This window comes from Amblyomma maculatum, chromosome 2 (assembly GCF_055883805.1).
Source record: "Amblyomma maculatum isolate TAMU_Amacu chromosome 2, ASM5588380v1, whole genome shotgun sequence".
Taxonomy (NCBI): Eukaryota; Metazoa; Arthropoda; class Arachnida; order Ixodida; family Ixodidae; genus Amblyomma; species Amblyomma maculatum.
In genome coordinates this window covers 227,884,364-227,909,094 of record NC_139345.1, presented here as the reverse complement: position 1 = coordinate 227,909,094, position 24,731 = coordinate 227,884,364, and the positions used below count along the sequence as shown (strand labels likewise).

General features: G+C 46.3%; 1 protein-coding gene across 6 annotated transcripts in view; it reads right to left on the bottom strand.

Annotated features, from left to right (window-relative positions):
- The window catches only part of LOC146201459 (autophagy-related protein 16-1-like), a 224,025-nt gene that overhangs the window by 47,069 nt on the left and 152,225 nt on the right, over positions 1-24,731 (bottom strand). For all 6 annotated transcript variants that reach the window (XM_084595861.1, XM_084595864.1, XM_084595863.1 and 3 more), the window contains 3 exons: positions 22,267-22,387; positions 20,403-20,667; positions 3,764-3,910 (listed from right to left, as the gene is read on the bottom strand). In XM_084595861.1, coding sequence (XP_084451987.1) covers positions 3,764-3,910; positions 20,403-20,667; positions 22,267-22,387 — 533 coding nt within the window. The remainder of the gene's footprint in view (positions 1-3,763; positions 3,911-20,402; positions 20,668-22,266; positions 22,388-24,731) is intronic.

The following is a 24,731-nucleotide window of genomic DNA, read 5'->3' as shown; positions in this document are numbered from 1 at the left end:
CAAGGGAAGGAAAGCGTAGCAGGGGGCGGCTGAAAGGTAGGTGGGCGGATGAGGTTAAGAGTTCACTCAGCTAGCACAGGATGGGTTAATTGGAGGATTATGGAAAAGGCCTTCGCCATGCAGTGGGTAGTCAGGCTGATGATGATGATGATGGCTCCAGAGCCATTCGCCGTGTTTTGCACGTCCGCTGTTTCAGTTTGGGCTCATGTCTGAGAGAAGCCACAGAAGGTGAACAGATGAAGCAAGCGTTCCAATTGGAACTAAACAAACCAACTGCTCGGTGACGTGTTTGTGGAAAGAGCACAGTGCCGGCCTGTAATCTTTATTCTTTTTGCTTTCATTGCAGCGCGCTTCGACGTACAAGTTGAGACGGAAAACTCAGGAGTCATTTTCAATCGCCGCTTACACTGGTTCCGTTCATGCTAGATCAAAAATTCTTGCGGGAGGGTGATGGATCATTCAATATCTATCAGCATTTCTAGATTTCTTATACTTGGTGATGCCCCCCTCCCATTTAGGCAGGCCCTTGAATGACAGGAATTTATATAGAAATATGCTCCAAATTCTTGTTTTCATAAAACTGAAATGCTCTGCTGACGAATCGTGGGTATTTCACCTAAAACTGGCAACATCGTGCCTTAGATCCAATTCAATCCAATTCAATATCCTATGACAAGCCACATGCTCTCAAAAGCATCTTGGCACTTTTTTAATGCTTAGTAACCATTCAATTCATTGAAGTTGGGTAGTTGACTTGTGTGTTCGAGACGTAACCATGCCGCTGCAGCCTCAGCACCAATACAGAGCAGTTTTCAAGAGATAAGTGATCCTCTATACAGAATCAGAAAACAATGTTGCAATACGAGGGGGCACCCAAAAGAGACCGAACTAATTTTTTGGTGGGCAGCACTTTCATAGTACCGTGTTTTGCCGCTAGGAGCGCATAGAGTGAACATTCCAGAGTCAGTTAGCCGAATGGCATCGCTGAAGGTCGGACGTACAGTAGAACCCGGATATGTCGAACTCGAAGGGGATCGCGAAATAGTTCGATATATCGATAATTCGATATACAGAAATTGGCTTGTGAAAGCACTTACGATGCGAAAAAACGATACCGTATTTGTCGCGTAATCAACCCACTCTCATAATGAACCTACCCTCCACTTTTGCACCCGAAAATTAAAAAAAAAAAAAAAAAAAAATTGCGTAAAGGCCAGCTCGCTCACATGCAAGCGATCTCATCGACGAGCGGGAGCGAAAGAGCGAAACATTTCAAAGTTGTTGGAATTGCATCCCTCTCGCAGCTCGAGCCACCGCGGTAGCTCAAAACAAGGTTTCTGCATCGCCGCAGCACAAATCGCGAGCGTTTTCGCTTGCATGTCGATGACGCACGTCACTCCGTTTCAGTGGCCTCATCCACAGCTCATTTCTTGGCAGCGTGCCAAGATGTTGCGCAGCGATAACATCCGGGCGCGTTTATCTTTTGATAGCTCCTGCGGTGGCGGGGAGCAAACTTGGCAGACTGCCCATGATGGCTTGATTGCACAAGCCACGCTGCGCTTGGGGCGGGCGTCATGATCGCAGTAGGTGACCGCGTGCTTTCGTCGATTCATACATGCAGGATAAACAACTTCGGCAAAAAAAAAAAAAAAAAAAAAAAAACACCTGCCGCCGCTTAACGTCCGAACAGCACAGCGATAAAAAAGGATGACAAAAAAAAAAAAAAGAAAAACGAGACAGTTGCCCCTTCTTAACGTTCGCAGGCGCCATAGCCACGTCAGCCGCCGCGCGCGCAGAGGGTTTGCAACACGCTGGAGAAAGCGTCGGACGTCTGTCTGGAAACGGGCTGAGCTGGCTTGGCGCATGTGTAGCGCGTGCTGAATGCTGAAGGAGAGAGATATAGCTCAGCAAAAGAATGGGCACACCCACGCACATGGCTTGCAAAGGTCATGTGTTGGCGCGCGGGAAACAATAACTGCAGATGCGCGCGCCTTTGGGGAATGGGCGCGGCGCTGCCCAGACCAGCCGTCGCCGAACTGTTCCTTCTCATTCCTTCCGCGCATGGCTTGAAAACGTCACGCGGCAAACGGCCAAGGAAGGTACGATCGTCTTTGGGGAAGGCACACTTTTTAGTGCGTGGTGCGGAGTTCAATATATCGAACGACCGGTTAAATTAAGTTCGATATATGACGCGGCTTTCCTATACTTTTACATGGGATTTTCAAGGGGATATTTCGTGAGTTCGATATAACCAAAATTCGATATATCCGGGTTCGATATAACCGGGTTCGACTGTACCAGCTTCGGCAGAGTTTATAATGACAACTGTTTTCTGTGAGCGTTGTTTTTGCAATGGCTGATTTTCGTGAACAGCGTGCAGCGGTGAAATTGTGCTTTCTGCTCGGAAAAATTGGAACTGAAGAGGGGTTTATTGGGAACAGAAACTCTTGAAACGTTAAAACGGCGTACAAGGATGATGTTATTGGGAAAACACAAGTGTTTAAGTTGTTCTCCCGTTTTCAAATTGGTGAAATGTCAATTGATGACCAAACTTGCTCTGGTCGTCCTTCCACGGCTTGAAGACATGAAAATGTTAAAAAAATTCGTGCGATCATCAATATTTGACCAAAAATGGTATGAACCCTGTTCCTCACCCCCTATATTCACCGGACCTTGCCCCGTGTTACTTTTTTTGTTTCCCAGAATGAAAAAAATGCATGAAAGGAAAGCGTTTTGCTGATGTTGCGGAGGCAAAGAAAAAAAAATGCAGGAGCTGTCAAGCATCACAAAAGATGAATTTAAACAATTTTTTGAAAAGTGGAATAAAAGGTTAGACAAGTGCATTAAAGGTTTGGGCATAAAATGTGAATAAATAGGTTCAAAAGGAAATAGGTTCGGTTTCTTTTGGGTATCCCCTCATAGGTGGACATATTGGAGAAGTTCATGAAAGATTGAAGAAAGCAAAGAAGCAGCAGCAGTGGCTCACAGGATGACGGTGACTGCATCCTTGCAAGCAATGACCAATTGCAAGAGGTGAGTCATGTACGAATAAATGCCTCTCTGAATGACTTGGTCTCCTGAATAATTTACTGGAAAGCTATGACTGCAGTGTGAGTTAGTGTCGACCTATATTAAGGGTGAAACTTCTTTTGGCCGAGGAGATTTTGCGAGGGTCAACTTATAGTGTACAATATGCAATTTCCCAATATAAGGCACATAAAAGGAGAGAGTGCATTGAAGCTTTGCCAAAATCATTGAAGTTGCTCTACTATTTGGCATTAGCCAACCCGGAGCTTAAATAGTTGTAGAACCTCCGAATGCTGTTTTTAATTGCGACTGCCACATTGCACAATTTCTGCTGTTACACGGTCATTCCACACACTAGGCGCCAAGTGTATCCAGTGCCACCCGGCATCAAAAATGGGCAGCCATTATCACGTGAAGAAGAGGCAGTCAGCTCTGACTTGTCCTGCAGAAGGCAAAGGAGTCCTCTAACTGGTGCCATGTAGGCCAGAGAAACATACAACCTGCTGCTGGAATGCGTGCTGTGGTGCCATCCTGGAGGAGGTTCAAAATTATTCGCTTGAGATAAATACTTGACCAAATACTGAGTAACAATCAGTTGAACTCGGCATTGATTGCACAGCTACGAAACAGTAGCAAGCCACACATATGAGCAAATAAATGCACGGCCTCCCTTTGTCAGCAGCCACCAGATTCTTATTGAAATGTGGATTAGTAACCAATAAAATGTCAATCTCACCTCATCTCCTTGAGTTTTTTTTCCAGCTTGGCCGAGTGCGTATTCCAGATGAAAAGTGTGCCATCGTGGGAGCCCACTGCCACGTAGCTGGAGTCTGGGCTGAACTTGGCCCTGGTCCAGTCACAGGCCACCTTGAAGTTGTCATCCCTGAAATGGGCATCATGTGCACTGAACAACTTCAAGTCAAGGTGAAAGGATACAATGCCAATTGGTGAGGCTCTCCCTTTGGAGTGCACTGTGTGCAGAATGTCTAGGTATGATACGGACGCTGTGATTGCGCCCTTGAACACTAAGCGCCGTCTGTATCTGCCATGATCGCTATCACAGCAAGCGGTGGCACAAGGTTTGCAAACTGCCAATGCTTGCTAGTTGCTATTTGGAGACTTGTTCACTACTATAGCTACATAAGGAGATGGATGAAACACAACACATGTGTTTAATTCTTATCGGAAAGGTGTAGAATGCTTGTCCTTCATGCGTGTAACCACGCTCCGCATCAGCACTGTTATCATATCTTGATCGCTTTTCTGGTTAGGATTAAACAGCTATATCATCGTCCCCTTGTGTAACTAGTATGTCACCAAATATGACCAACCAACTGTGCTACCATTGTTACTACTTGCACAAGGTAGCTGCGCACGGCTGTAGCCTGCACATCGCTGAGGTTCACCTGTTATACTCTTTAATAAGTGGATGAAACTTTTGCAGGAAGAAGTTTACTAATCACTAGGGCTGCCTTGAAAGTGCCTTGCCATGACAGCAGGTCAATTCAATACTAGCAGGCTTTTTTCACTGAGTGCAACCACTAAAGTAGGGGTGCGCAAATATTGAAATTTTTGAATGCCAGCGTTATCAGCCTTCAAGGAACCAGAAAAGATGTCCCAATTAACTGAAAGCTCAAATTATTGAATGGTTCTGAAAACCGACAAAAACCAAATGGTGGAGAGATAAAACCGAAGTGAGAATTCCTTCTGTCCCTATTCACAAAACGGCATTTTGAGATGCTTCACTGCACAGCCCACGCGGTGTGTAGAGATGAATTCGAAAATTTTCAGTGTATTCATAATTTTCAAAATTTTGAAAATGTCCAATATCAGTTTTTGAATACGAATCGAATAATGAAAACTGGACTTGCATTCGAAATTTCGAATACACATAAAGGTTTATTACTATTACTACAATAAATCTTGATGATAGAAATTCCACGGGACCCCGAAAAATATTCGTATGATCCCGAATTTGTCCAAAAAAAACAGCGTAAACAAACGGGGACAGGAAGAAGCAACAGGAACAAGCGTCCCCGTTTGTTCGTGCTGTTTTTTTCGATGATGTATCACCAACTCGCCCGCTTAACTATCCTGTTGAATTTCATTTCTAGTACTACGGGCTCTGTTATGTACCCTAAAAGTGCTTGTTCCTGTTGTTTCTTCCTGTCGTCCCTGTTTGTTCGCGCTGTTTTTTTGGATGATGTATCACCAACTTGCCTGCTTAACTATCCTGAATTTGTGTCATCCAAAACAGCAATATTTAACATGAAAATGAAACACAAAGTTTATTTTGCTTAATTACTTTTTGGCTGAAGAAGTCAATAATGCTGGTTCGCGCTTTCCTGGGCTCGATGTCAAAAATCAGCCGAGCCTGGGCTAACGTCGATCTTGGTTGCCTTGCCAATAGTAATGGTGAGTGTCATTTGTTTGGATCCACCGGCATTGAAAATGTCGCGTGGCGTGTACCGCAAGGTCAGCACCAGTAGCGAGTCAGTACAGTTGCCAACAGCCGTCTCGTCCATTTTGTTGCCTTTTGTAAACAAGCCTATGCCTTTTTTGAAGCGATGCTGAAACTTTTCGATGCCAACGTCTTTCTCTCGCAGCACTTTGCCGATCGTGTTGCAGCTGGCCTCGCTGTTGTTGGCAGCCCAGCAGCCAGTTCGGCTGATGACGTGAGTGGTGGGAAAGAGGTGAAGAGATGCCCTCCTCGCAGCTGTGCTCGCTTGCATGGGTGGTTGGTCCCCCGTTTGTATAATCCGTGTGGACTTGAGGAACTGTTCGTGTAATCTCGAATTTAACGTATTCTGTACAATGTAGACCGTGAGGACACTTCTGAAATTCGCATCATTGCGAAATTCGGATCAACCATAATCATCGAGATTCTATTGTACCGCACGATTCCGATGCCTGAGAGACTTTACAGACATAGTAAATTATGCTGATAATGGGCAAAACATTTTACTTGCCACAGCCTTGTTTCTTTTTAAAGCTTTTTAAATATTTGTACTGATATTCAAAATCCCTTAAAAACACCTACAGTTATTCAATTTGCACCAAATTTTTATTATTCATACTCGCTTTGCATTTACCATGAATATTTGATATTCACACCCCTAAATGCTAATATCGAACTGTCAGGTATCCCTTTAAAAAACCTATCCAAAAGTATGTACAGTCTAGCCCAGTTATAACGAAGTCGGCGGGAATTGGAAATTGCTTCGCTATATCCGCTATTTCGTTGTACCTGGACTATTAAAAAACGACAAATGTGAGCAAATTGTTTCATTGTTGCTGGACGAAGTGGTCCAGTGTTCCCTGAACACGTTTTGCAAGTGCGGTCTTCAGGATCGTGGCCTCCATCTCGTCCAATTGAAGTTCTGCTTCTGAACTCCTTTATCGAAAGTTTGCAGCCCAGAGGGTTTGCTTTTAAGCCGTATAATATGACTTCTGCAATAATCGTGGAAGCCCTAGCCATTGGAGATGGTAGGACGAAAAATCTTGCCTTAAGCAAGTATGGAAACCTGCCACATAGTATCACTCAGAAGTAGACCCCCCGGGCTGCAAACTTTTGATAAAGGCTACAGCCTTTACCAAAAGTTTGCAGCCCGAATGTGTCAGCTATAGCGATGGTCGCTGCTGAGGGGCGCAACCAGCGTCGTCACAGTCACTCTTGGAGGAACTATCCGTCCCTTCCATGACTTTTCCGGCAACTTTGTCAGTTGTGAAGTCCTGCGTGCCAACAAGTTAGTCATCGGCCGAAATGAAGTCCATGTGGGACAGACCTGGAGGCACAAGGTCCAACTCTTTAGCAGGCTCCCATAGCTTCTCTACGCAGGCTGTCGTAGCAAAACCACCAGGTGTTGCAGCGATGTCAACTATGGCAGCTTCATCCTCAGCAGGCACCATGTCCGCGCTGCTGCTCCATTTCCCGGCTGGAAGTCATCATGACCCAAAGCGAAACCAAAATCCTTAGCTTTCACTAGCAAGATGGGTCTACTAAGCGGGATGTTCTTTGATCGGGCATCCAAGAACCACCTGTAAAGTGCAGCTTCTACGTCGGCGCACATGGTGCACCGGATCCTCTTTCGGTCCCCGCTGCCATCGTTGTCATCAAGAACAATGTTGATCTTGCTGCCATTTGTGTGTGGCAGTTTCATACTTTCGTGCGATACCACTCTCCTTCACGTTTCGGCGCACTTCATCTTCAATGACAACACTTTTCTCTTTCCCTTTGAGGTGCTTGGGCTCGCGAGACTCGACATTGCCGAGAAATCGAAGGATCGGGTCCGAAAAATGGGATAACTTAGTAGGTCCCTCGCCTAAAAATTGGCCAGGCGAAGTCAGGTATCACGAGATATCAAAGGTGAGAAGCGGAACAAGGCAGGAGGGCATAATGGCGTCAGCAAGAGAAGTGCATACAAAGATCCACGAAAGCTGAGGAAACGCTATCGCCTCTCTTTCCCTCTCTCACTCCCGTGACGCTTTCTCCCAGAGAGTGAAATTCAAGAACAGCGATTGGTCAAGTGGATCAATGCTCCGTGATGTCACCGAGAATTACCTTTTATTTTCTTACTTTTTACCTCCCGCGCAATCGGCTCAACAGCACGACGGGACGCCGCATCATGAAGACAATTGTTAAGGGATGCAGTGAAGCAACCTTTCGCTTCACAGAAGTGCAGACGACGCTATAAATGTGGTCATTTAAGACAGTTGGGCTTGTTGGTGTGTATTCGTTAATGACTGCGACATTGCAACTAGCGTGGAAAAACACAGAGGACAGCGACAAAGGTACCGACGTTAGACTTCAACTGACGTTTAATGCACACGTAACAAAATTTATACACTCGCATTAGGCGCATGCTCAGGAGACTGTTCCCCCTCCCTTTTCCTTTATCAAGAAGCATGTTGACATAACAAAGACTAAACATTTAAAACAAATTGACGCGCAGGTGTTTTGACAAATAGATTATCTCTTTTTTCGTGAGGGCTATTGAGGGTGTGCTCACGCACTTATCCTCTGCCTTATCAATACAAAATGCCTCAAATATCTCCCTATCACCCTGCCTATGAAGCCGCCTCAGCACTTTCGTGTGGCTAAAAAGTGGAACACATTTTTCTTCTTTACTGCCTGTTGTTTTCATTCTGCATTTGCGGCAATGTGTGGCCCAACGGCCACCGGCCATCAGAGCTGCAACTGTAGTACGGTGTTTTCACAGCCTTTCATTCAGGCACTGGCCTGTTTGCCCAATAAAACACTTAAAACAGGTCAGTGGGTATATGGTGCACGCACCAAACAAAGTGCGTGGCGTGTTTCGTTGCGCATGTTTTTTGGTACGCATTGTTGACCATGCGGCACATCCTAGACAGCTTTTGTGGGGCTGTTAAGATGACACGAATGCCGCACTTTCCCGCAGCCTTTTTGAGGCGATGGGACAAATTGTGCATGTAGGGCACAACATACCCTAGCATCAGTTATCCTCTCTCCGCACTACATACCCTGCCCATGCACATATTTTTTTTTCCTTATTTCCACTAGAATGTGTCATTTTTGGTTCCATAGCTCTCTGCATTGTCCTCAGCTTGACTAGAACCCTCTTCGTTAGCCTCCTCGTTTGAGCCTCATAGGTGAGTACAGGTAAGACGCAACTATTACATACTTTCCTCTTGACTGGTAAGCTGCTAGTCATAATCTGCGAGTACTTGCAAAAAACACTCCATCCCAATCTTATTCTCCTGGTTATTTCCCTTTCATGGTCTGGATCTGCAGTTACTCCCTGTCCTAAGTATGCATATTAATCTACCACTTCCAGTGTTTCGCTACTTAACGTAAACTGCTGTTCCTGCTGTTGAACATCACCTTAGTCTTATGCATATTGATTTTCAAGCCTACCTTTCTACTTTTCCTGTCTAGGTCATCAATCATTATTTGCAGTTCATCCCCAGAGTTGCTTAGCAAGGCAATGTCATAGCAAATAGCAGATTACTGAGGTATTCTCCATCTACCTTTATCCCTAACTGCTCCCATTCCAAGTCTCTGAATATTTCCTCTAAGCAAGCTGTGAATAGTACTGGCGAGATTGAGTCTCCTTGCCTAACACCTTTCTTTATGGGAATTTTGTTACTTTCTTTATGCAGAACTATGATTGCTGTGCAGCCACTATATATATCTTCCAGCACTTTCACGTACGGCTCGTCTACCCCCTGATTTCGCAATGCCTGTATAACTGCCGAGGTTTCAACTGAGTCAAATACTTTTTTGTAATCAATGAATGCTATGTAAAAGGGCTGGTTATATTCCGAACATTTTTCTATCACCTGGTTGATGGTATGGATATGATCGATAGTAGAGTATCTATCCTTTCCGAAAACCTGCTTGATCTCTTGCTTGGTTGCAGTCTAAAGGTGCCCTGATTCTATTAGCGATTACTTTGGTAAATACCTTATACGCAACAAACAGTAAGCTAATTGGTCTGTAATTTTTCAAGTCCTTAGCGTCCCCTTTATATGAATTCACTCAGCGTTGATGAACTGTGGTGTACACTGAAAGATAAACTTTTTGATCAGTGTGAACAATATGTGCCGTCATGGGTGATGACGAAGTGTCGCAGCAAAAGGAAGCCCTGGTTTACAAAAGCAGTGCGCAGAGTCATTGAAAAGAGGCAGCACGTTTCACGTTTCAAAAGGAATCTATCACAAGAAAACGTGGATCAGTTCAAGAAGATTACAGAAGATATGAATGATTCGGTCAAAGAGGCTAAATTTGCTACTTTCAGTCTTTCGACATGCGTATCCAAAATTGCTCTAAAGAATTTTGGCAGTACATTAAAATAAACAGAGAGGATGAATTGTCTATCCCACCAGTCGATCATAACCGAATTATTGTTCATGATAATCTGGAGAAAGCCAAGTGCTTTAACATATTTTTCAGCTCGGTGTTTTCTGCTGTGGTCAACAGTTGCCCTGAACTTGAGCAGTACTGAACCTATGGCGACCATCGAATTTGATCAGCAAGGAATTGTGTCACTCTTGGAGGACAACAGTGCCACCGGATGGCTTACCCACGGTGCTGCTCTCTTCTTGTGCTCTTGCTTTGTCAAGGTACCGGCAAATTCTTTTCACAAAATCATTACTCCTTGCCTGATGAATGGAGGCTTGCTAATGTTGAACCAATATATAAATTGGGACCTAGGAATGCTGTTTCAAATTATCGACTGGTGTCTTTGACCAGTGTAGTATGTAAAGCTTTAGAGCACGTTTTTTATACTGATATTATGGAAGTATACACTCATTATTAAATAACCATCAGCATGGCTTTTGCAGTGGTTACTCGTGAGTCATCCAACTTTCCGACATTCGTACATAACCTGTCAAGTGCAAGGGATATTCTGTCGACTCTATATTTCTAGATTTCAGGAAGGCCTTTGACGTTGTATGACATTCCTTATTAATACAAAAATTATCCTGCTACAACATAAATGAGAACATTATTAGGTGGATAAAGGAATATTTGAGCTTTAGGCGTCAATGTGTTGTTGTCAACGGGAAACAGTCGCATGAGGTGGCTGTAACATCAAGGGTGCCTCAGCGATCAGTCTTGGGCCCATTACTGTTCATTATTTACATGAATGACATCTTTTCAGGTATTTCTTCATGCATGCGTCTTTTTGCGGACGACTGTGTATTGTATACGATCGAAGTAACTGCGATGCAACTCACCCAATTTCACCCAGTGGTGTGAGAATTGGGGAATGCATGTTAATTTACAAAAATCTGTACATACAGTCAAATGCGGATATATCGAACCCGGATATATTGAGTTTTGGTTAAATCGAACTCACGGAATATCCCCTTGAAAATCCCATGTAAAAGTGTAGGAAAGCCTCGTCATATATCGAACTCAATTTCACCGGTCGTTCAATATATCGAACTACGCACCACGCACTGGTAAGTGCCTTCCCCCAAAGACAATCGCATCACCCTCGGCCATTTGCCGCGTGACGTTTTCAAGCCACGCGCGGAAGGAATCAGAGGGGACAGTTCGGCGACGGCTGGTCTACGGCAGCGCCGCGCCCATTCCCCAAAGGCGCGCGTATCTGCGTTTATCATTTCCCGAACGCCAGCATGTGACGTTTGCAAGTCATGTGCGTGAATGAACCAGAGAGAACCAGGTGGGAACGAGAGGGGAAAAATGCTACAGAGCGAAGCGCGAGGGTGTGCCCATTCTTTTGCCGAGCTATCGCTCTCCTTCCTCTCTCCCGGCCTTCGTTCGCAGTAGCACGCGCTACGCATGCGCCAAGCCAGCTCAGCCTGTTTTCAGACAGAACGTCTGACGCTTTCTCTAGCGTGTGTTCGAACCCTCTGTGCACGGCGGCTGACGTGGCTATGGCGCCTGCGGACATTAAGAAGCAGATCTCTCTCTCTCTCTCTCTTTTTTTTTGCGAGAGTTGTCTATTCTTATCGTTGTGCAGTACGCGTGGTGTAGTGTAAAGATATGGCGGCTGCGAACATTAAGAAGCGGCAGTTTTTTTTTTTTGGGGGGGGAGGGGAGTCGTTTATCCTTGCATGTATGAATCAAAGAAAGCGCGCGGTCAGCTGCGATCATGATGCTGGCTTTTAGCATTTTCCGCTTCAAACAGCATTTAGCTATCATGCGTGCTAATGATTTTGTGGCAGTGGACTACGCCCGTTTGGCCGCTCGCGCACAGGCATTTGTGGACAGTGCTCGGACACCTGCGCGCGCGCGACGTGAACTCGTTGACCGTCTGTGCTTTGTAAATAATGTACAAAGCTCCCCCTGTCCTTTCTTCCTATCGCTCCCTCTATACTTCCCCTCGCTATCCTCTCTTTATCCCCTTTTCTTTCCCGCCGGCCGCCGCTCAAGTGCTTCAGTTTTTTAGATAGCAGTTGCCACGGCCGGCAATACTATATTTCTTCTTTTTGATTATTTAAAAATAAACCACTACTACCACCACCACCACACCCGCCCCAAGCGTGGCGTGATAAATCGAACCAGGCTTGTGCACTCAAGCCATCACGGGCACTCTGCCAAGTTCGCTCCCCACCACCGCAGGAGCTATCAAAAGATAAATACGCCGTGACATCGCTGTGCAGCATCTTGGCACGCTGCCAAGAAATAAGCTGTGAATGAGACAACCAAAACAGAGTGGCGCACGCCATCGACATGCAAGCGAAAACGCTTGCGATTTCTGCCGCGGCGACACAGAAACCTTGTTTTAAGCTGCCGTGGTGTCTGGAGCGGCGAGAGAGACGCAGTTCCAACAAGTTGGAAATTTTTCGCTCTGTGGCTGCCGCTCGTCGCTGAGATCGCTCAATTGCTTGCATGTGAGTGAGCTGACCTTTACGCTTTTTTTTTTTTTTTCAAATTCTCGGGTGCAAAAGTGGAGGGTGGGTTCATTATAGGAGTGGGTTGATTACGCGACAAATACGGTATCATTTTTTCGCATCGTAAGTGTCGTCACAAGCCGATTTCTGTATATTGCATTATCGATATATCGAACTATTTCGCGATCCCCTTCGAGTTCGATATATCCGGGTTCGAATGTATGTGTTTCACTAAAAAGAAGGTTTCACATAATTTCACTTATAATATCAATAATAGTAGATTGATTTCAGTGTTCGAATTTAAATATCTTGGTGTTCATTTAACCAGTGCAATGTCTTGGCATCGTCACGTGGATTTTGTTACTGCCAAAGCCAGCCGTATATTGAGCTTCCTGAGACATAACGCTAAACTTTTCTCTTCAAAGACAAAAGAAGTGCTGTATAATACAAACGTTAGGCATAGAAGCATAGTATGCTTGCGCAGTCTGGGACCCGAAATCCTTGACTGACATTCAGAAGCTAGAAAGAGTTCAGAAACTAGCGCGAAAAAAGCTTTGGGTTGGGACTCACATCAAAAACGTAGGAAAGTTCTGCGTTTAAAATTATTTCATAATAGATTTCATTCAAGAACAGGAATAAATATTTAGTCAACTCTGATTATGTGCCTTTACGGAGAGATGATTCACTTCAAGTTAAAGAATACAGATGCTGGACTGACCTTTTCAAAACGTCTTTTTTTCCCGAAACGATTTCAAAATGGAACAAGCTGTCCGACGAAGTAGTGTCCATATTATGAAACGATTCATTTTCTTCCATTTTTTGTGTATAATAATTCCGTGTTCTTTCTATATAAATGTTATCTTTTTTTGTAGCCACCTGCATGCGCAGTGGAATTTGTACACTTGTTCTTTTTCAACCCCCTCCCCCCCAATGTAATGCCAGACAATCGCACTGTGGGTATGATGATAAATAAATAAATAAATTGTAGTAATCCCGATCGCCATCAGCTCGTGCGCCAACCCGAAGAGGTAGACGAAGTGGAGCCGGAGCCTTGTTGGCACTGCACTGTTGGCAAGCTGTTGGTTCGAACGCTACCCGCGTCGCTTTGGTTTGCGGACGTTGCATGCGGTCTTGGTGCTCCAATAAACACCTTACACTTGGTGGAGGTGTCTCGGTCGTCGCCCCAGTCCTCCTCGAAAATTTCACCCTGGAACTTCGGAACCGCACGCTACCGCCTTCGGTCACAACCATGCAGGACGCTCCCAGCCAACCATCGGCGCCCATCCCTGCCACTCCTGCCACCATCTTCTGTCCCGGGGCACAACGCCCCTGTGACCCACCTTTCTTCAGTGGTACCGACGACCACGACGTTGACGACTGGCTGGCCTCTTTCGAGCGCGTCAGCACTTACAACCGCTGGGACGATTCCATAAAACTGAGCAATGTCCTCTTCTACCTCACGGACGTGGCAAATCTGTGGTTTCGAAACCACGAAGCCGATCTTTCGACATGGTCTGTCTTCAAGAAGAGCTTCGCGGATGTCTTCGGCCGTCCTGCGGTACGCAAACTCCGCGCCGAACAACGCCTCAATGCACGGCTTCAACTTCCCGAAGAAACGTTTACCAGCTACATTGAGGACGTGGTTGACCTCTGCAAGCGGGTCAATCCATCCATGCCCGAGCCCGAACGAGTCACACATGTTCTAAAAGGTCTCACTGATGATGCGTACTATATGATGTCGGCCAGGGACCCTACTTCCGTATCCGACATTATAACCCTGTGCCAGAGGTTTGACGAGCTACGAAAGCAACGCGCTTCTACGCGGCGGGCTGCCGCACCTGCCGGCACTGCTGGCTTGGCACTGGCTATTTTGTCGGCGGAACAGTCTCAATTTATGCAGAATATCCAAGACTTCATCCGCGAAGAAGTTGCACGCCAGCTGTCCCTCCTCCATCTAGTTCAGCCGACCGTCTGCACTTCGCAATTAGCGCCGGCCAACGCGCTATCCATATCGCCGGCTATCCGCCAAGTTATCGAGGAGAAAGTCGCCGAAGCGCTGCCTTCTAGTGTTCCCATCGCTCCTATGCAAGCCCCACTCACTTACGCTCAAGTAACCGCTGGAACGCGCGGTCCGCTTCCTACATCGTCTTACCAGAACGGCCCTACATTTTATGTTCCACCTCGTTTCATGGCCTCTCAGTCTCCGATCCCTCGACCGCGACGCCGCATTACGAACCCATGGCGAACCGCCGACAATCACCCAATTTGCTATGCTTGCGGGCTCCCGGGTCACGTCGCTCGCCTCTGCCGTCAGCGCCCGCTTCATCCTGAGAACACAGTCCGTCAGTACCACTATGATCCCGAGCCGCCCTTGAGCAACGTCTCTTCTGGATCGTCTCCACCTCGGGCTCAGTACTCGACACGCCGTTCGCCTTCGCCTCGCCGACGTTCCATTTCGCCGATGCTCCGGCGACAGGGCCCTACGCAAGGGGAAAACTAAATGCCGCAGTTCCGGAGGCAAGAACTGCGCGTTTGACGAACTCGTTAAGTCCTCCGCCTCCTCCCGCCAACGTCATTGAAGTGTTCGTAGAAGGTTTTCCCGTTCTTGTGCTGGTGGATACAGGTGCTGCCGTTTCCGTAATTAGTGATGCCCTTCGCCGCAAAATTCGCAAGGTCACGACGCCGCTTTCTGCCTTTTCGCTTCGTACGGCCAGTTCAGAGCGCATCACCCCTGTGGCAGCGTGCGCGGTACGAGTTTGCATCAAAGACATTATGTATCTCGTCGAGATGGTGGTGCTTTACGCCTGCTCCCACGACATCATCCTCGGCTACGACTTTCTGTCGACTCACAGTGCTGTGATTGATTGTGCCCATGCTGAAGTTGAGCTTTCCCCTGTGTAATTTTTCCCTGTGTGACCCGCCTGTGCGCCCTGCTAAACTCCTTGTAGCTGCAGACACCGACATTCCTCCCTTTTCTTCTGTTCTCGTTCCCCTTATTTCGACATGTGCCCTCCCTAGTCCTGTTCTCTTTACGCCCAAACTCGCCTCAGCCCACCATAACCGCCTCCTTCTTCCTTTCGCCGTTCTAACGATTTCTGAGGGCAGCTGTGTCATCTATGCTTCCAACCCTTTTCCCTGCCCGACGGTTGTTCTTCGCGGGGAGTGCCTCGGCTACATTGAAGAGTTGGACCCTGATCGCACTTACATGTTCTCCAAACCTGAAGTTTTTCCTCACGTCGCTGCCCTGACGTCTTGTGCTGCTACAAGTGATAAGCTTCCTGTCGACGCCCTTCATCGAGCTATCGTGACCGACCTTCCGTCCGCCCAACGGGACCAAATAGTCGCCCTCCTTCAGCGCTTCAGTGCATCTTTTGACGTGTCCCAGCTTTCCTTGGGCCGTGCCTTGACCGTTTCTCACGCAATCGACACTGGTCCTCATGCTCCCCTGCGGCAGTGACCATATCGCGTGTCGCCCACTGAGCGCCGCGTCATTCGTGACAATGTCGCCGATATGCTTCAACCGGGCATCATACGACCATCTCATAGCCCTTGGGCCTCCCCCGTAGTGTTGGTGAGGAAGAAAGATGGCACGATCCGCTTCTGTGTGGACTACCGGCGTCTGAATAAGATAACCCGCAAAGATGTTTACCCACTACCACGAATTGACGACGCACTAGATTGTTTGCAAGGAGCGGAGACAAAATAAAAGTCTCTGAATACTTCCTCGAAGCAAGCTGTGAATAGTACTGACACGGCCGCTCGATAGAAGCGCACTAGGTGCGGCCTGCTAGGTCGCCCGAAACCGGCGGGAGGCGCCTACTTCCCGTCGCCACCGTTCGGGGAAAGCCGCGCGTGGAGAGCTGCGCCTGGCTGCGCTTTCAGGGAGGCGTCGGCGTGGTAGAAGCCTTTTATTTTAAGGATATAAGAGCTCCGCTTCACACAATTTGGTAACACGAATTAGTAGTATATACTGTCATGTCTAATGTGACCATGTCAGTACTTAGCGCTTGCTCGGCAACGATTTATACTGCAGTGTATCCCGAAAAGCTTAATGTGACGGTGGGTCAAGGCCACTCGATTGGAGAGCTCGCATTACCGTGATGTTGCATTCGGATCATGTTGTTTGTCACACGAAAATGTCACCCGGCTGTGAACAATTCGAAGCTGTTCAGCTGCCATGGTAGCCTAATGCATAACCACTTAATTAACCATGCCGTGAAATCCGTGTGTCATTTTCATACCATTTACTCATTCCTGCATACAGCTTTTATACACAAATTGATGTTAACCTGTTCTAAGCTGACAACGCTATCAAAAAAAAAAATATATATTGTCCTACTGTGAGCAACCTCTGTTGAAAATGCGACATGTAACCAACCTTTCTATCTCATTCTGACAAATCTTACGTTGGAAATATAAAGATGTTTATTAGGTTAAATCTACATGATAATCTGGGTCCTTCGACTCAGTTGGAGAACATTTTACGCCAGACGGCTATCCGGCATGGCTTCCCGCATTTTGCATAACCGAACTAAGCGCGCTTCATAGAGCCGGTCTGCTTCAAGGTGCTACGCATATGCGCCGAAAGATTTTTATTACTATTTTTATTGGCTGCTCGCGAACCCGTACAATTTTTGCTGGTTTGTAATTTTCAATGGAAGAACATGCATCAAATGTTTCTGTTGTGAAACTCTTAGCTGCAATCAGAACAATGTTCACGCTTCAGAGCGCAACTGCAGCCGAGATTCAGCGAGCAGCCAAGTACGCTTATTAAATGGGCACACAAAAAAAAAAAGGATGAAAATTACCAATCGCAGATCGAAAACCTTTTATGAGAGAGGTTTATGCCATAGCCATAAATGTTGCTCCACTGCTGAGTTGACATTTCCAGCCTAGCTTGCTATCAGTGGGTGCCGCAACTTAACAATATCTTGCATAGCGCCTTAGCATGGGCACGATCATTATTTTCATAGATTAGCTGCAGGTACTGACTACAGTGAGAAAACAATGATGAAATCAAAAGTTTACACAGCTCGCTACTTCGCCGGACCTCTTCAAACTTCATCATCCTGTTAATGAAGGTGCTCGTAAGCTGAAAAAGCTTGATTACTTCCTTTGCGGGGTATATCAAGCCTCCATTGTCCTTGGTTTTCATCAACCTGTAACTGGTCCAGTTGACTCATATTTCCTGCAACAGGCTTTTGCACGACTGACATGTCGCCTCAAAACCATTACCAAATATTCCATAAATTAAGCAACAACCTGGTAGTGATAAACAAAACTTGGGGCTCTTAAATCTCCTTGCCGAGCATTGTTAGAGTACCCGCTTTTTGCTACCTGCTTATTCACCGTATCCCGTAATTGCTGCCTCTGTCGCATATCATTAGAATTCAGCCTTAAGCCACCACGCATTATGTGAAATAGCACCCTACACATAGTGTAAAAGAAGGCCAGGTCCAGACGGTCCAGCTATATAAAGCCCCTCTTTACTGAAGCCGTACGAATGTGTCCTATAGGAGTTTAGTGTGCCTGACTTGGGATCTAAGGGTCCCACTTTCAATAATTCCGATTTCACCCTTACATCTTATTGACTCTCTCTGATTTGGCAGCTCCTGCCACATTGAACATGTCTTATGTTCTCATTGCGCCAAAGGTGTCTGGCCATATCACCAATGAACGTGCCTCATACCAGAGAGTTGTTTGTCCGACTTTCCGCCGACAGAGCGGGAGCCGGATTTTCCGTGGAACGTGGCTTTTCAGTTTATCGCATCGACTCAAACAGTCTCAAGAGTATAAACAAATGTTGTATGCACAGGCTCCTTTGCTTGCAAGGCCACTCAGACTAGCGCAGCAAAATTTAGAACAAATTGTATGCTTAAATAAAAAAAAAAACAAACGGTTCGTACCGTTTTCTGATATGTCCTCGCAACATAACCTGCGAGAAAAGCTTCTGGTGCTACCTCATCGTGTTCATCTGCTTCACAACACATCGTTAAAAATCCTAGTTCACTGGCCAGCTTCCTGGTAAATAAATAGGTTAAACAACATGACGGGAACACAGGAAAAGAGGACGACACAACTAGCGCGGTTGTGCCGTCTTCTTCTCCTGTGTTCCCGTCACGTTGTTTGCACGGTTAACCTATAATTAATCACCAACAAGTCCACTGCTGTCCCTTGTAGCAAATTCAATGGCAGCTGATAGCTGATAGGGCATTGTGCTTCAGCATCTGGACTTAGCGCCGCTTTCATTTCAGAGGAAGCGAGTGCATTTCTACTCCTCGCTACTGCCTTTGTCCGAAGCGAGCTCAGCAGATAAAATTTGAGGGTCTCTTAGAGGTCTCTTAAGCGGAGGATGGCGAAAGCCTACCCTTCTCCTATCATTTGCCTCTCATCGTTTGCCACAGTTCGTCACTTCAGGTCGTCGTTTGATATATTGGTCATTTCCCAGTCATGATGAGTCTGCCTGCGTAGTCATTGTAGCCCTTACCATTCATAACTAAGCAGGTTACTCATTTAGAATCAGCAGTGATCATTACATGTCATCCTTTCACATATTGGTCATTTCGTAGTCATTAGCAGTAATGATGAGTCATGCCTCGCTATTATACCACACATCTCTAAGCACTTGTACTCATTTCTAATCAATTGCGGTCAGTACATGTCATAGTTTGATATACTTGTCATTACAAATAATTTTAGTCATTATTAACCCTTATTAGTCATTAGCATTAGTCACAACCTCTATCAATGTCTATTTATAACTTTTATTGATTACCTACCACCATCAATCATTTTCATTCTTAATCTCCCTCCTTGCACGTCCGCTTTTGCGACTGGCACACCAGTGCACAGATGCGACGCACAGATTACAGCCACAGCTTCTGCGCACAGATTTTCGCTCCATGAGCCTAGAACGGCTTTCGTCTTAAAAAACAAACGCATCCCGTCTCAACGTTAACGTGCTTGCACACGCGCACACAAAACCTTTTGCGTTTACCACGCAGACACGAGGCGAACGCGCTCAGAAAGGAAGCAAACCGCGTGCTCAGAGCCGGCGACCCCGGCGGCGACGTGTCCCCGAACAGTGGCGCCCTCAGCAGAAATAGTGGGCGCAACTGTAAACTCCCCAAGGACGCGCTTGCCCATTGACGGCGGCGCGACACAGCAGGCCGCACCCAGTGCGCTTCCATCGAGCGGCCGTGGTACTGAGGTGATCGTGTCTCCTTGCCTAATGCCTTTCCTTATGGGGATTTTATTACTTTCTTTATGCAGAACTATGGTTGCTGTGCACCTTCTATATATATCTTCCAGCACTTTCATATATAACTCTACAACCTGTTTCACAATGCCTCCATGACAGTAGAGGTTTCGATTGAGTCAAATGCTTTTTTGTAGTCAATGAATGCTAATCAGAGCATTTTTCTATCACCTGGTTGATGGTATGGATATGACCCTTTCCGAAAACCTAATTGATATTTTGCTTGGTTGCAGTCTGAGGCTGTCCTGATTCTATTAGAGAATACTTTAATGAATGCCCTGTACGTAACGGATAGTAAGCTGATTGGTCTATAATCTTCCTTTCTTATGCACCACCAAAGGGAATAGATAGAAGTCCCTAGAATATCCATCTGGTCTAAACTTCACTGCATCTTTACAGAGCCACTAGATTCACTAATTTTTGCTATTCATACAACGACAGCATTTCACGTTTCAAAGTAAAGTACAGTCTGAAAGACCTTGCTTGTCTTTCAGGCTGTACCTTGTGTTTGTTCCACAAGTGCCTTTCCAGTGCACTTGGAATTCCACACATTTCATTCTGCAATCCCCTACAAATTGCCCATCCTATTATACAACATTCTTTCCTCGCTCAGCCTTAGACTGCAATATCCTAACACACGACATTGCTGAAACCATCCACACTTTGTAACTGCCACATTTATTCTATAATATATTTTACATGCAATTACTTAATGTGAACTGAGGAAGATAAGAGCAGTACGAATGGAGTCTAGAGCAGAGCAAGTACGCACTGGAAGCCGACGAGGACCTGGTTCATGCGCACGTCGAGGAGCTTGACACTGTCATCCCGCACACAGCACAGCAGCTGGCAACGGTCGGCCGAGAGGTCCAGCGAACTGATCAGGCCACCTAGCACGATCTCGTTGGCACTGCTCTCACAGCGGGAATCCCAAAAACGGATACGCTTGTCAAAGTGGCCACTGATGATTGTCGTGCCCGCACCGTCACTCGCCACCAGATCATTGCAGGAGGAGCCAGCAAAGATTGTCCGGATGCCTGCGCCCAGAGCCAAGAGTTTGGGCGATGCAACTAGTGTAAACGAAAAGATCATGAAAGGACTCCCTCATCCAGACATGGGTTATGAGTGAGAAAAACACATCTACACACAAAAGCCGTATGAGTGACACATAAGCCCATTCACAAGACTTACAGAAAATTCTGAAGGAAGAATAAACAGATAAAATTTGTTCCAATGCCTATTAAATGTCTCTTATTTATTTACTTATATACAGCTCCAACAGCATTACCATAGGGGGGTCAGAAAACATCATACAAAAGAAAAAATGTAGCAACTGCTAAACAAACAATACAATTGGTTCTGGATATTATATCAAACTAAGAGGAAACCACAAAATACTTCCACTTATCAATAATTCGATATATAAAACATGAACAGATAAGCAGCTTTACTACAGTGGATCCATGCTAGCGGGGGTGTGGTGTGGTTTGGTTTGTTTTGTGGGGTTTAATGTTCGAAAGCGACTCAGGCTAATTGAGAGGCGTCATAGTGAAGGGCGATTCTTTAACGTGCCCTGCCATCGCACAGCACACAGGCGCCTTGCTTTTAGCCTCCATGGAAAAGCGGCTGCCACGGCCGGGATTCGATCTTGGGCACAGTAGTCCTTAACCACTGCACTGCCACGGTGAGGCCTGGGGGTGAAGCCAATCTAAGCGCTTCACTCCTATTTTGTACTTTTTCCAAGAAATATGTTAATTTGCCTTTCCTTATGGACCCTTAAGAAGAAAATATATGAGAAGAATGCTTCTCCCAGCTAAACCGCGGAATCATCGCAGCTCAAATTTCGCACAGAAATGGGATTTGGTCGTCAGTATTTTGAATACCAAATTTATTTGGAGTACTTGCCTGATTCAATCAGGAGAAGCCAGATGTTCTTATCGTATTCAGTTGAAACGAAGCAAAAAACGATCATGGAAGGGAAAAAAAAAAGCAAAAAAAAAAAAAAATAGCAAAAACTGCCATTGCCCCTGCAATCTTCCATCACCTCTCCTGCTGTGACAGAGTTGTTGCACACAGCACAAGATGGAGCCTCCAGTGCAGTGTCGGGGCAGCGGCTTCTCTCGCTTCACCACCGCCGATTACGATAAGAACGTCTGGCTTCTTCAGAATGAATCAGGCAAATACCCCAAACAAATTTGGTATTAAAAAATACTAACAGACCAAATGCATTTCTGTACAAAATTTGAGCTATGAGGATTCAGCGGTTAAGCTGGCAGAAGCATTTTACAGCACGCCTGTAATTGTGCTGTACTAATGCTTCTAGGTCACAGGTAAGCCATAAAAGGTGTATCATAACAATTTAAATTCCAGAAATGTGCCTTTCTAGACAAGGATGTGGCACAGCCACGCGGGAGCTGCGGCGGAACAAACTGGAAGGCGGCTTAGCAGAAGGCGCTAAGACATAACTGACTTGGATATTTACTGCTCACTTCTCTGCTGCCTGTTCAACAAATGGCTTGTGCATTCCCTAGATGACTTTAATAATACCAGAACACGATTTGGTGCACACAAAGAGTACGCATCTGTTGGTGGCAATGTAAGCTGAGGGAGGTGATGATGGAGATATGGCCACTCACAGGCCCTGCTTCGGAGGTCCCAAATCTTGAGCGTGCGGTCATGGCTGCCTGATGCCACCCGGCCAGTGTCTCCCAGAAACTTGGCTGCCAGCACCTTACGGCTGTGGCCTGTCAGAGTGTGCTGGAAAGGGAATTCATCACTCTCCACAAAGCAGGGAACACTTTTCAAGGTGACAGAACATTAAATTTTTTAAGTGTCAGCAAAAATGGCAACAGCATGAGTAACCATGACATAACTTGACATGCACTATTTTTCCTATGTCAAGATAAAAATGGCTGTCTTTGATTTATAGTCACTTGTTATTGACAATGACAAGCATAACTTCAAAACAAAAAAGCTAGCTTTTCAAGTGGGTAGCCAAAGTAACTCCGCCACTCCTTCTCGTGCACCTTTTCATGACAACCAGCTGGTTAATTCTGACGCATCAACCACGACAGCCTGTGATGGGTTTAACGGCACGCAGGCCATCATGCACCAAATGCAAGTTTTCATCAGTCATATATGCGAGAAGAGGCTAGAAGGTTATCTTAAGATACTTTAACTGATTTAGAAGTTTTGCTTTCTTTAAGAACAGTCAAACCCACTTATAACAACACCGGTTTAGACAATATATTGGATATAACAATGGGCAGCTGCTGCACCATCAGCTTTGCTATGTGTTCTATGGTAAAATAAACCGCTTATTACAATGGCGTTATATTATATTATCGGTTATGTAGAAGTAGTACGACGGGGACGGCGGGGAAACAGGGTGATCAAGACCAACACAATCTGCACGATAGCAATTCCATAACTTCTTCCTCTTCGTCAGCGTCCAGTGAAGGGGCCCATCTTCTTCTTCACAATGCCCCCCAGGAAAGAGCCATCCTGGTGACTTAAGGGGACAAAGATACTATGGGATACTATGGGATCAGTTTCACGGCCCCGGCGTCGCAAATCGGAAGCTGGCGTAAGCGGCTCAACAATATAGTTCACTGGTGAAGTGCACTTGACGATGCGGTAGGGCCCATGATAATTGGAAATCAGTTTTGTTGAGAGGCCCGAGCTGCCGGATGGAACCCATAGCCACACGAGTGAGCCAGGCTCGAAGGGTGGTGCATTCTTCTGATTGGTGTCATGGTGATATTTTTGTCGCCACTGAGAGTCAGTTGTGAATGTCCGTGCAACCTGGTGGCATTCTTCTGCGTGCTGTAAAGCTTTGGTCACTGTGGTACATTCTGATGCGTCAGGGTTGTAGGATAGGACAGTATCAAGGGGAGCAGACGGATGCCGACCGTAAAGCAAAAAGAATGGAGAGAAACCCGTGCTGGATTGCGTAGCAGTGTTGTACACGTAGGTGATATAAGGAAGGACAATGTCCCAGTTTGTGTCGTTGGATACGACGTACTTCGCGAGCATGTCACCGAGGGTGCGATTAAATCGTTCAGTAAGGCCATTTGTTTGCGGGTGGTAGGCGGTGCAAGTGCGGTGAATGATTTCGCACTGAGCGAGCATTGCTTGAACGACGTCAGATAAGAAAGCACGGCCTCTGTCGCTGAGCAATTCCCGAGGAGCACCATGACAGAGAATGAAGTTCTTCAGTACGAAATTGGCCACATCTCGGGCTGTTGCAGCTGGGAGCGCGGCAGTTTCAGCATATCGCGTCAGGTGGTCGACGGCAACAATCACCCAGCGATTGCCATCAGCTGTGTACGGAAGAGGGCCGTAGAGGTCAATTCCAATGCGGTCGAAGGGTCTAAGCGGATATGTGAGAGGCTGTAACTCACCAAACGAACGGTGAGAGGCAGGTTTGCGGTGTTGGCAAGTCAAGCATGATCGGACATATCTTAGTACCGAGTTGTACATACAACGCCAATAGTAGCGAAGACGGATTCGAGTATACGTCTTGAAAACTCCGGCGTAACCGATACTGCGGATCGGCGTGCAAAGCTGTACACATTTGAGTCCGTAGATGGCGCGGAATCAAGAGGAGCCATTTCCTTCCACTTGAGTTGTAGTTGCGCCGGTAACGGAGGTGATCACGAATCTCATAGTGGGAAGCTTGACGGCGAAGGGCGCATGAAGGGGTAATCGCTGAATTGTTGGAAAAGTAGTCAATAAGGGATGCGATCCATGGATCTTTTCGTTGTTCGGAGGGCATGTCTCTGATGTCGCGCGAAGATGCCGCGGAGTCCAAGACGGAGAGGCTGGCAAGGTCGGCTGGCAGCGGTGAACGAGACAAAGCGTCGGTGTCTGTATGCTTGTGACCAGATCGGTAAATGACACGGATGTCACATTCTTGTAGATGAAGAGCCCACCATTCCAAGCGGCCGGATGGGTCCTTGAGTGATGAAAGCCAGCGGATGGCATGATGGTCCGTGACTACCTCAAATGAACGGCCGTAGAGGTAAGGGCAAAACTTTGTGAGGGCCCAGACGATGGCCAAGCACTCCTTTTTCGTTACAGAGTAGCTTGCTTCGGCTTT